We start from the raw sequence: 13,114 nt of genomic DNA, 5'->3' as shown, positions 1-13,114 counted from the left end.
CCAGGGAGAACCTGGCCTGGCAGTTCGGGCTGGACTGTTCCCTTGAGGAACAGGGTCAAGACTGATTTGCATATGGCTGGGTTCAAACTGGGGTGGCATGGTGAGCAAAATAATGGATGGATTAAACCCAGATCTGTGACTGGGGGTGAATGTTTGATTGGTTCCGCATTCCGTCCATCCAGTTACGCTATCCCACAGCGTTTGTGTTTTGCTTTTATTACTAGGGTGAGCATTTTGAGGAAGTATGGTAAGTTCGGACAGACCGTGGTCTCAGTATAAAAATGTGTACACACTTCTGCAAAGTTCAACAATCCGAGGCCACATATAATGCTCTCTGATTAGATGCAGATATTTGTAGAAGCATGAAAGCTAGTTTGAGGAGTCTTTGCTTTCAAATTAAATGTTCACAAAAATACAACTAGGAATGAAAATTTTACTTACCAGTAGACATCTGTTCGTGGTCTGTAGTGCTGTAAATTCACATGTTGTGCATAAGATTGCCATCTAGTATTGGATTCGTAGTGGTACAACTTGTTTTTCTTTGAAGAAGCTATTCGAGTCACAGGATCGAGTGACTCCTCCTTTTGGTATTACTGCACATGGGCATCAAGTCCTTTGTTAGATTGTTTCTCTGCAGGCGGGAGAGTGAAGTGGTGAAAAAGAGTAGGGTAGAATAGAAAAGATGTACATGCAATGTATTTACATCTGTACAGTGTTTACATATTAATAAATTGCAACGGCCACATGCATCTTGGGAGGAGGGAGAGCACATGTAAATCTACAGCACTACATACCACGAACAGATGTCTACTGGTAAGTAACAGTTTCCGTTCAAAGGCATGTGTGGCTGTAGATACACACGCTATGCATAGACTGTAAAGGAGTCCCTTTATCAAGCAGTGGCTAGCGTGCAGGAGTTGCAATTGTTTGAAAATGTGTTTTTAGAACTGCTTGTCCAACATTTTCTTGTTTATGTACAAATGCATCTACACAATAATGTTTTGTAAAGGTATGTGGTGTAGAAAAACCACAGATGCACCTTTTCTTTCTAGTGGAGTGTGCTCTAGGTGGTAGAGGTAAATGTTGTTTGGCTTTAACATAGCAGTTTTGAATACACTTGACTATCATCTAGCTATACCTGATTTCGATATAGGCTCTCCTTTATGGGTCATTGGAAAAAGCCAGAAAATGCATTTTTATTTTTCTAAAGTCTTTGGTTCTATCTATATAATACGTAAGAGCCCTTTTAACATCAAGAGTTTGTAGAGCCCTTTCCGCCACAGAATCTGATTGGGGAAAGAAAACTGGTAATTGTATTGACTGATTGGTATGAAATTGTGAATCTACTTTTGGAAGGAATTTTGGATTAGTTCACAATACAGTTTTTTCCTTATGAATTTGGAAAAAAGGTTCTTTCAAGGTTAAAGGTTGGAGCTCACTGTTCTGTCTAAGGGAAGTGATAGCGACTAAAAAGGCTACTGTCCATTAGAGGAATTGTAAAGAATAGGAGTGAAGTTGCTCAAAAGGGGGCCCATAAGCCTTGTGAAGACAGTGTTAAGATTCCAGGATGGGGCTGGAGGAACCGTTGGTAGGATAATTCTTTTTTCTTTTAAGTCCTTCTATAAATGCCTTGATAATGGGAATTTTAAACAAAGAAATATGCTGTCTGTTCTGAAGATATGCAGCTGTGGCTGCTAAATGAAGGCGAATGGATGTGTAAGCAAGAGTAGCATTTTGTAAATGCAGTTAGTAGCAGACAATCTCTTGATCCGTTGTCTTAAGAAGGTCATTGTTTTCTATTTGGCAATAACAAAACAAATAACAAAACATTTCCATTTTGCTTAGTAACATTGTTAGTTGTGGGCTTACAAGCTTCTTTAAGAATATCCATTCATTCCTGTGGTAGTTCTAAATACTGCAATTCTGTGACCTCAGGCGCCATATCGCTAGGTTGAGCGGCTTGGGGTCTGGATGTCTTATTTGTCCTTGATTTTGTGTGAGAAGATCTGGTCTTTGGGGAACTTCTGATGTGGAACTACTGAGAGATTCAAAAGTGTTGTGAACCATGGTTGACATGCCCATGTAGGAGCTACCAGCATCATGATGACGGAGGATTGTTTAAGCTTCCAAACCAGAAAGGGAATGAGTGGGAGAGGGGGGAAAAGTGTAAGCAATACCCCTGACCAGCACATCCATAGAGCATTGCCTTTGGACTGAGGTTGAGAATACCTGGATGCAAAGTTTCAGCATTTTGCGTTTTGAGGTGTGGCAAATAGGTCTAATTGAGGTGTTCCTCACTTTCGAAAGTACTGGTGAAGGACTTGTGGGTTGATTTCAGGTTCATGGACTTATTGCTTCATCCTGCTGATCAGGTCTGCAGATTTATTGCCTTCCCTTGGAGATATTGTGCCACTACGTGAATGTGGTGGTGCTTTTCCATTTCCATATTATTAGTGCAAGATGGGATTTTAAGATTATTCTAATTAATGTTTATGCTCGATCTGTCCCACGGGGAATAGAGTCTGACTTTGGTGCAGTTGTCTAAATTTCTGGATACCTTACACCTTTGACAAATGTAGTTATTGCTGGAGAAATGAATTGTTCCTTCGAACATTCCTGTTTAAATAGTGGTTTAATGGATGAAGAAGACGAACTCTGAGGTATTCCACAATTAATGGATAAACAACTGTGTATTTGTTCCTGTGCTGTTTCCCCGCTGATATCTCTGTCTCAAACACGGTCTTAGGGCTTGCAACGGCGAACTCCCTCTGATTTGGGGATCACACCGACTTTTAAACGTGGTTTGTCCACCAGTGTAATTGATTATATCTTAGTGGATGTCAGGTTATGGCCCTTCCTAAAAAAATAGGAAGGTGGACCCATGTTATGAGAGTGATCACAATCCATTGCTTCTCACTATGTATAGTGATATATTCAGTAGATCACAGAATGACCACCACACTGTGGTTCCATCCCCACTGCTGTATAATAGTTCCTTTCAGGTTTGCTGGCCTAAAACGCTGTTTAATCCCTCCTTGCTAAAAGGGATCTATTAGTTGTTTGTTGATATAATGGCTGTATACGAGAAGCAAGAAATCACTATTCTTCGCATTCATGGAGATTTACTGAAGAAACTCCAGCCTTTTTTTAAAATAAAAAGACCAGTATCAAATATCCTGACTGTAATTTCAAAACCAATGTGTGGTTCAATAAGGACTGTTCTGGGGCAAAATTAGCTTTAAAAACAGTTACTGCGACACGTTGCCAGGGGGCAATTCAATCAGCTAGACATACCTATAATAAGACCGTAATGCAAGCCAAGAAAAGCTGGGAAGATTCAGTTTGGCATAACCTGTTTAATGCAGTTAAAATCAATGACTACGTGACTTTCTGGAAGTTACTGTATAATAGACAAAGAGGGGGCAAGAGCACCACAAGCAACTATATTTAAGCTGAGAGCTGGGTGAGTCACTTCTCTAAACTTTATGCCCTACCTACTAATTTTCCAACTCATGAATGCTTCTCTCCGCTGACGACCAGAATGTATTTTTCTCTGGATAACCCAGGACCAGAATGCTTTACATATGAAGATCCAATTATTTTCACCATGGATGAAACTATAGCAGCAATCAATTCCCTAAAATCTGCTAAAGTGCCAGGACCGGACAAGATTCCGGGGGATTTATATAAATGTGAACCAATAGTATGGTCCTGGTATATAAATATAATTTCGAACAAAATTGCAGCAGGGTACCCAATTCCAAGTACGTGGAAAGGGGCCGAAAAAATTAAGATATATAAAAAGGGCAATGTGAGCTCCCCAGCAAATTACAGACCTATTAGCCTTATTGCCAATCTTCAAAAAGAAATTGCCAAACAGCTTTTGGGAAGGCTATTAAGTTTGGTTCAAGACCATCAGGTGCTATCCCCACTACAAGTGGGTTTTCGCCCAAAAACTAGTACGATATACCAGGTTTTCAGGTTGATGCTTTTGTATTGGTAATACATAGTTCTTGCTAAGCAAAATTTATATGTTGTTTTTGTGGACCTTCGATCCACCTTTGATATGGTACCTAGAGAAAAACTATGGGGAGTGTTTTATAGGATGGGTACTCCTAATGGCATAATTCTTCTATTACAACTGTTACATGAGAATACATATGCCCAGGTTAGATGGGGCAATCGGGTAGAATTAACAGAACATATCCCTATCCAGAGTGGGGGTCGTCAAGGATGTGTTCTGGCTCCAACCCTATTTACCTTGTTTATAAGTGAGGTGGTACAAGTATTGTCTACTTATCAGAACGATGCCCCCTCTTTAAACTCGCAGAAAATTCCTATTTTACTGTTTGCAGATGACTCCTTACTTCTCTCTAAGACCCCATTGGGTCTTCAAATTCTTGTTGATAGGTTCAAATCATATTGTGCAGACTTTGGCCTGGAATTGAATGTTAGCAAAACTAAACTAATGTTGTTTAGTCCAGGACCAACTAGGAAATGCACTCTTATTCTAGATGGGACCCCTTTAAGTAAGGTTAGCTCAATAGACTACCTGGGAGTGAGGATTTCAAATAATCTGCAATGGGAGGACCAGATCAGTAAAAGTGCGGCACTTCTTCAGCATAGGGCAGGCGCCATCTTGTGTTTTTACAAAAGCTCTGCAACAAGGGAAGTGTCTCCGGCCATTAAGATCTGTTTGGCCGAGGCGCAGGGTGCGGCCGCCTACGGTGCTGAGGTGTGGGGGTTTTACAATGGCAATAGATTGTCTGTGGGCAAAAATAAATCCGCTAGGGCCTTACTAGAGTGCCTTCGTAGCACATCCTTGATCCTGGTTTATTGGGATCTCGGGTTCAATCGTGTTGTTGATTTGATAGTCCTGAGACCCTTGCTTTTCTGGGTAAGGATTTGGACCACCTCTGAGCTTATTGTATATAGGGACTCCCTTCTTGACCTTTTGAGAAGACTGAAGATGGTATCCATTCCATGGTTCAGGCATGTGTCAAAATGGTTTCGTATTTTGGGGCTTGGAAGCTTTTGGGAAAATCCACAGAATTTAGGGAGCAATCATAAATCCATTTTGAAAGCGGCTTATTGGTCTTATGTAAAAAATAATCTTCTCTCTTGTACATCACACAGTTGGTTGACTGATCAATTTCTTGTTTTCAGGTGGTACCCCCAATTTGAACCATATGTAGATCTCAGACCTGAAACACTGGGGAAGAGTTTGTATGCTTGTTTCTGTTTTGGATGTCTACCATTGTTGTCCTTAACAAGCAGATGGGATTGCCCTTAACATCTGACCAATGTCCTGTCTGTTGTAATTGTACTGAATCCGTTGGACATTTTATGTTATTTTGTCCGGCATGCTCCATTCCTTGGCGTAAGTGGATTTGCACAACATGCCAGAATATGGGCATAAGACAATGTCATACTGCTTTAAGGATTTTTAAAAGTGATACTTCAACTATTTTAATCTCTGCGGTTAGCAAGTTCCTTGTGGCTGCTTGGTATACATGTAGTCGTTCTCTTAAGAATTCAAAATCTTTGTAAATAAGTATGCTATGTGCATGAAGTGGGAGTGATTATATTTTTATTGTAATTGTCGGATGTTTTTTAAATCTTCTCTATGTTCTTAATTATTTATGTTTTTTAAATTGTGTTTTTATGGTAGCTTTGATGATTATGTTGACCGAATAAAGTTTGTGTTTACTTACTTAGTGTTTCAGATTGTAGCGAGCCGAGAAGTTGGAGCAAGAGGAACATGATTTATAAATGTGGGAGCTGCCAGACGCTCCCTATTATAACAAACATTGACAAGAAGCAATAACATTTGTTGGTCTTAAAAAGCACACTTTGCCACAGTAGTCCCTGTCGCTGAACAAAACTACATTGGGTGCCATTATGCTCCTTTTGAAAGAACAGTATGCTGTCACTCACAATGAAGCAAGTCCGTAGATAGAATTTTAATAAAAACAAAAGGTCTTAGTTGATGCAAGATCTAGTTAGGGGCCCAATTCTTAAATAAAGTCACAAAAGTACACCAATGGTATGTTCCGTTGCATTAGTGCAGATTTACTGCTTTCCTGAATTCACAAAAATGTAAAGCAGTAGGCTAGAACATTGTACTTCTAGAAAATATTTGTGAACTGCATTTTAGCATGAGCAAATATGAATGTGTAGGTTTGCTTATCGTTTACAAGTCCACTCCAACCACTTTATTTCCCCCAACTGTGGAAGAAGTTTTACTCCCGCCCATGTCAGGAGTAAATATCCAACCTTTCTCAGTATGGGAAAGGACCAGAGAATAGCTGGTAAAAACCCCTAAGTTAAAAGGTTTGCCAGACTCAAAAGCACATTCCAAACCAGGAACTATTGCTAGAACTAGAACTAGAGTTCTTACATAATGAGATAGCTGCACTACATGGCACCAAAGGGACAAGTGGATCTTTTTACAGGATTAGTAGTTTTATGAAGCAACCTGTTCCACGGACAAGTAGATATTGTATTAAATTCCACACCCCTACCATTGTTCACCCTCACTGTTACATCAGGAACAGTTATAGCACCCATGTTCTATAGCATATATGTATTAGACTCAATTGAATGATTTAAAAAAATATATATATATTATGTCGGCTTGACTAAAGATATGGGAAGAAAGGATAATTATCTTATATTTGTTGTTTACACTGCCAGTGCATGCAAAGCCTGAATTATAAAGTGTTTGATCACATACTTGATCATTCGGATCCCACAATTTAAGGTTGGGATACTGATCTTCAAGTTCAGCCAGTTATTGTTTGATTTTCTTGTATGATGTATTTACGATCTGTTGTATTTCCCACAGTATGAAAATCCCTGGACAATTCCAAACCTGCTCTCCATGACGAGAATTGGACTATCACCTGTATTAGGTTATTTAATCGTTCAGGAAGATTTTAATGTTGCGCTGGGCGTTTTCACATTGGCTGGTGTAACAGATTTGGTAAATATTGGATTGAAGTTTTAATTTATAATTTGTGCGACTATATAGCATTAAACATTTTGTAAAAACAAAAAAAACAAATCAACAACGTATTAATTGATCCTCAGTTTATTTTGGTTAGATGTCACAAGGTGGCAACTACATATTGTGTTATATTTCTTTATGGAGGAGTGCGTCCTCAAAGTATACACCGAAGAAAGAAAAAATACTGCGAGAGGCTCCAGTGCCTGATAGTCTGGATCCAAATACTGGAATGCATGGTTGTAATGTATTACCTTCTGCACCTGCATGTGTTCTTATTTGGCACTGTGATCACCATTCCAGTGGCGCTTGACAATAAGTGTTGGTGCATGGGAAACACATTGCTGGCTGTACCTGGGCCGGGGGACAAAAAACTAATGCAAGGTTTCTTTAGGACTTAGGGATCAGCGGGAGACTTACCTTAGGAAAGAACAGCAGCAGACCCTCCATTAGGGCAGAGGGACGACACTGACATAAAGAGTGTTTGCCAGGCTGAGCAAAGGTCAGCATGAGGGACATGCTTTATTTTCAGGTCAGACACCCAGGAGCTAGGCTTGCCCTAAATGCCCAGGCGCATAGCTGCCTGAGCTGAACTTTGCAAGACTGAAGATGTCACAGCCCTGTGGACATGACCTCTTCAGCCTAGCAAAGCGCCTTGAGGCCCTTTCTGTCCATGACGAGGGAGAGCTTCACTGATAGCCACGGATCTGAGTGCTTAAGTTTGAAGCCTTGAAGTACCCATGGCCTAGTGTCTGTCATTGACGCCTTGTTACAGAGTGAGGTGAGGTCAGCAATCACACTGACCCCATCCCACTCTGTGACGCGGTAGGGACTCCTGCCTTCTATGCTCCTAAGGTAAGCCACTGAGAGGAGGCAGCAGTCCCAACCCTTCTCGAACTACCAGTACTTCTCTCCCCAAGACGCTGCAGAAAGTGGTATGTTTTAAAAAATTTCATGCATGTCTGTATGTATGAATGTGTACATTATCTGTGAGTGTATGCTTGCAAATGGTAGGTATATATGTGAAGGCATGGAAGGGTGTGAGGGAGTATTTTTGTACAGTGTTTGTGTGTGTGTGTGTGTGCATATGTGGCCCATCCGACCCTTCCCTCCCTCGCTTGAATTAGCAGCTGCCACTGGATGAAAGGTTGACTTAACAAGTGCCACTTTCTTGTAGCCAGATTCCGTAGTCACATCTGACTCTGCATGCACTCTCTAAATCTGAAAATTAGAAGAGGCAGAGTAGATATATTTTCTGTATATTGCTGATTTGGATTGAGCCTTCTCTTCCCACCCCTCCTCGCCTGCACCCGCTTACTCCAGCTCCCACCTCCTCTGAGGTCTACAGATCCCTTTGGTAAAACTGACAGAAGGTTCTGGTAGGAAAGAGGAGGGCAAGCCGGAAAAGACCACGAAGTGAAGCTACTCTGTTCTACAAAAGCAGGGACAGAGTAGTTTTCCACTGGTCTTAGTCGACAGGTATGTAAAGTGTGTTTCTGCCAATCTCTTTCTTGTTTGCATGGGATTATTGCAGTTTTTTGTCTTGCCTGTAAACTAGGAAAATATTTTCACTTGGGGATTTTGTGTTGCAGTCTTGTTTTCACAGGTGCTTGGTACTACTTTTACATAACATGCTGCTATGCCAAGGAATAAATTAAAGTTGACATCTTCCATTCTCTGCTGACTCTCAGGATCAAGGTTACTTGTGGTTGGTTACTTTCATGACCCAAGTCACTTCAGTACATTTTTAATAAACAGTTCAATGTTTTTTAGTTTCTTGGACCTTTTAACAGTCCCAAATTATTTGTTACCAGACATTTGTTGGACTGTTATATGCACCCGCCAGAAACACTAGTACTGCTACGTTTATTTTCTCCCTCCGAGAAATTCTTGCCTGCAGTAAACAGAACATTTTGTTGCACACCACTCTAAAAGACAATCCCAAAAGGGAGCCTTGCGCACATTTAGAAACTTGTCTTGGTCTTAAGGCCTCTGCCTTTCTGTGTATTGCTGGCTTTATTGCATAGTTGCTACTATATATAGACATATACCAACACCAACTGTGCCCTGCAGTCCTTGACACTTAATCACCTTTAGTCTGACTGGACACTGCAGTTGTTTCTCTTTCAAGACCAATCCTATAATGTTTGTCCTATGCCTCTATGAATCGTCAGGACTTTGTATGGTGTAAATGGAAACCATACACTTTACTTCTACAAAACCATACATTTTACTCCAACAATCAAGAAAGGATCCCACAACACCTGTGCTAGCTGTGCTGGAGTTTCTGGGCCTAAATATACCATTAAGAGTTATTGGCCGCAGCTGTGGACAGTGACTATTGTTAATCTCCTTTCATAAAAATATGGACCTGAGTTATAAATGAGGGTGCATAAAAAGGGTGTTAACAGCTGTTATTGCCTTGCAGGCAGAGACGGGGGCTCTTCTGCCTCCCTGTCCGTGAGGATCCCACAGTGCTTCTCTCCCTTTTTCTCTTTGCCAAATCTACTTTTCCAGTTTCCTGCACCTTTTCCCTTTGCCTCACTGAGGAGAAATTCCAAACAGCCATTGGAAAAGTAAGAAAAACAAATTGCTATGTTTGTATCATTTTTAGGCTCTGTGCAAGACATCACAAGCTCTGTCAACGTAATCTTTTATTAAAAAAACAAAGCTTGGAAGGTGTTTGGAGCCCTCCCATTACCTAACATTTGTTGGTTTAGACGTCCCTCTTGTTTCCTCACTTCTCATTGGTCACTGCCTCCTGCTCGCATTATACTTCCTCTTGGGGCTTCATTGTGTGTCCCTGTGATGGAGGATGGACTACATACAGCTTCCTGCCTATGGCCAGAGTCCTTCCACTAACTGCAGGCGCCTGTAGATCTAATTCTCCCTGCTAGCCTGTTCTTACCATTTCCCTGTTAGCATGTTACTTCTTGTATTGAATTACAGCATTTATAAAGCACTTACTACCCTGTGTGTGGCTTGCCTACATTGGCACCAAGTTACACCATGTAGGGTGTGTAGTTGTCTTATTTCTTGATCCTGTATGGGAAGTGTTTCCAAAATTCCCAACGCACTGTGGGTATTTCTGGTATGGGACTCAGTGGTTAGCAGTGTGGTGGATGAAAGTGTGTGAGGGAGAGATTTATAATTTATGGTTTTTAGTAACCTGGTGGCTTTGAGCACCTCTGCAGTTTTTTATTGTATTTCTTATGATCGTAGTCTACTTAACTGGTTACTGCACTAGTTTGTCCAACCTGATATTTTGTTTAAAGTATTCTGGTCCTGAGGAGGCATGGTTGGTCAGTGAAATTGACCACACTCTCGCTTGGAGTCTCTGAGCTATATTTTCTTCAACATGTCACTTCGCATGATCTTTTTTATTTTTTAATTACATCTTTTTATTGCAGGTAACACCAGCAATCAATCATTGGCTGTGAAAGGCAATTAATGCAGCATAAAAACAAAGATACAATAAAGTAGTCCCCCGTTTGTCTCTATTGCCAAAAAAAAAACCTCGCCCCTTCCGATTGATCAAGAGATGACATCAAAGAGTGAGCACGTCTGATGCGAGGTAGCCTCGTTGGTGCCTACAAGTGGTGCACATAGATCACCCCGATACGTATTCAACTTTCCCTTTATTTTGGACCATTTGTTTGGGCAACCTATACTTTCATAAACCTCCCGTTCAGCCAACATACACCAGTCTGTCAGGAGTGATACCAGTTCTGCTTGCCACATTTGTGTCATGTTGCGTTTAGTTACCATTAGCCTTAGCGACACCCATAGCAGATCCATATGGTCAAGGTCAGTAGTGTCTCAGATGTTAAGGAGGCACCACTTCACTAAAACCTCCATAGTGCTACCACAAAAGTTGCTCAGACAGGTCACCACAGAGTCTCAATATTGCTGAAGCATTAGGCTGCTCCAAATCATATGAAAGAAGGGCCCCTCCCCACTGAATTGCCTAGGGCACATGGTCGTTTGTGGCTTTTACCATTTTGGCTGAAATAGTAGTAAGATCGGGCAAGTTATTTAACAGTGGTAGGTGAGAGAAATCGCTTTTTTAGACAGACGGCCGTCTAGCAATCTGTCCTCAAGTGGGGATAATTAAGGAAGATCTGTGTCTCTGGGCAACGCCCTCTGTAGGGCATGCCATATTTGTAGGTATGTGTAGAAGGCACAAAAGGCAATTTGATACTCATTTTGTATCGAGACACAATATTTCAAGGGAGTTACACATATCAATCACATTATAATGTCTCTGAAAAAATACAGATATATATTCTTCAATAAAGCATATTATTGTTTATGGTCTTGTATACTGCCGAGGTCCCTTTCGCTATTATCTTGGTCGACAACAGCCGGCCCTCCAGGGGGGAGCAATCCGGAATCTCCACTCCCCGGAAACCCTCCGCTACCCAAGCGTGTCTCATGCGTAGCTAGTGAAAGTATTGAATTTTACTTAGGTCGTATTCTACCTGTAGAGATTCGAAGGGCATAATTTCCCCATTTCGTATCAAATCCCCAAGCTCAGAAATTCCAATCCTGTCCCAACTCTCCTAGCCCTTGAGTTTCTTAATTTCTTTTAACCATCCACTCTCCCAGAGAGAGGTCATACTGGTGGGTCGCCTATACCATCCCACCGTTTTGTTGGCTCTTTTCCAGGCCATTAAAGTGGCTTTCGTGGCTGGGGTGAGGTGTCTGTTTCGAACCCTCTCGTAGAGGAATTGTCTACATGTCTTGCCCTCGGATTGTAGCAGTTCCAGACGGAATGTTGGATGTTCATCTGTGGCAAGCACCCAGTCATTCACATTAATAGGGTGTGCCGTCCAATAGTATGCCTCTATATCCAGTAGGGACAAACCCCCAGTGTACTGATTGCGCTGGAGGGTTTTAAGGGCTATTCGTGGGTGTTTCCCTTCCCACAGAAAATGTTGTATGTCCCCTTCTATGTCTCTAAATTGGCCTGGGGGAATTTGGTAGTACGTGTTTTGCAGAACGTATAGAAACTTAGGTAGAGAGATCATTTTGACCATGGCGACCCTGCCCATCAACGTCAGAGGCAAAGTTGTCCATCTGTTAAAATCAGAACTGCATTCCCTTACCACCTTCCCTAGATTAATGCTATGGCTTCTGTCAGCCTCGTGTGTAACATAAATCCCCAGGTATGTGAATCCTTCTTTCGTGCATTGTAGCCTGATCGGCAAAGGGGGCATGCGGGCATCCCCCTGTGGTGTGTATATGATCTATTTTTTTCAATTAATGCAATAGCTGGAATGACTCCCGTATTCCTCAATTAATAGAAACAATCGCGGGAGGGTCCGTTCTGGGCGGGTGATGTAGAGGAGGATGTCATCCGCATATAGGGAGATACGTTCTTCTTCACTTTCGTCCACTTTTAGTCTAAAGCCATATAGGCCTGTTGAGTTCCTGATCTTGCACGCCATAGACTCAAGAGTAAGGGCAAATAGTAGGGGGGGACAACGGGCAACCCTGTCTCGTAGCCCTCTCTATGGGAAATTCTGAAGAAAGGACTCCATTTACTCTCACCCTCGCCACCGGTTTTGTGTATAACAGTCTCACCCACTCTACATACTTTGGGCCGAAAACAAATCTCTTTAGCGTGGCCTCCAAGAAGGGCCAGTCGACAGCATCAAAGGCCTTCTCTGCGTCCAGGGCCAGGAATAAGTGCGGCTCCGAGCATTTCATGATTGTGGCTAGCCATACATGTGCTCTTCTCAAGCTGTGTCTTGTGGATCTCCCTGGCATAAAGCCGGTCTGATCCAGATGGACCAATGAGGAGATGACCCCTAACATTCGGGTGGCCAGCACTGTGGCAAGGACCTTTACCTCAACGTTCAGTAGGGATATCGGCCTGTATGAGGCACAGCTGCATTTAGGCCTTCCCTCTTTATGTATAACCGCGATCTCTGCCCTTTGTAAGTCTGGGGGAAGAATTTCTTGTCTCCGCGCACCTAGATACATATTTAGTAAAAGGGGAGCCAGTATTTCTCTGAGGATTTTAAAGACCTCTACCGGGAAGCCATTTGGTCCTGGTGCCTTGCCTGCTCTAAGCCGTGTCATGGCAGTCAAGATTTCCTCTAT

The 13,114-nt window shown here is 41.9% G+C and overlaps 1 protein-coding gene across 2 annotated transcripts in view; it reads left to right on the top strand.

Annotated features, from left to right (window-relative positions):
• Positions 1-13,114, top strand: part of CRLS1 (cardiolipin synthase 1) — a 171,132-nt gene that overhangs the window by 41,875 nt on the left and 116,143 nt on the right. For both annotated transcript variants that reach the window (XM_069234155.1, XM_069234154.1), the window contains exon 2: positions 6,848-6,985. In XM_069234155.1, the coding sequence (XP_069090256.1) occupies positions 6,848-6,985 (138 nt within the window). The remainder of the gene's footprint in view (positions 1-6,847; positions 6,986-13,114) is intronic.

This window comes from Pleurodeles waltl, chromosome 5, assembly GCF_031143425.1.
Source record: "Pleurodeles waltl isolate 20211129_DDA chromosome 5, aPleWal1.hap1.20221129, whole genome shotgun sequence".
Taxonomy (NCBI): domain Eukaryota; kingdom Metazoa; phylum Chordata; class Amphibia; order Caudata; family Salamandridae; genus Pleurodeles; species Pleurodeles waltl.
The sequence above is the reverse complement of the archived record's forward strand: the minus strand, read 5'-3'. Positions and strand labels throughout refer to the sequence as shown.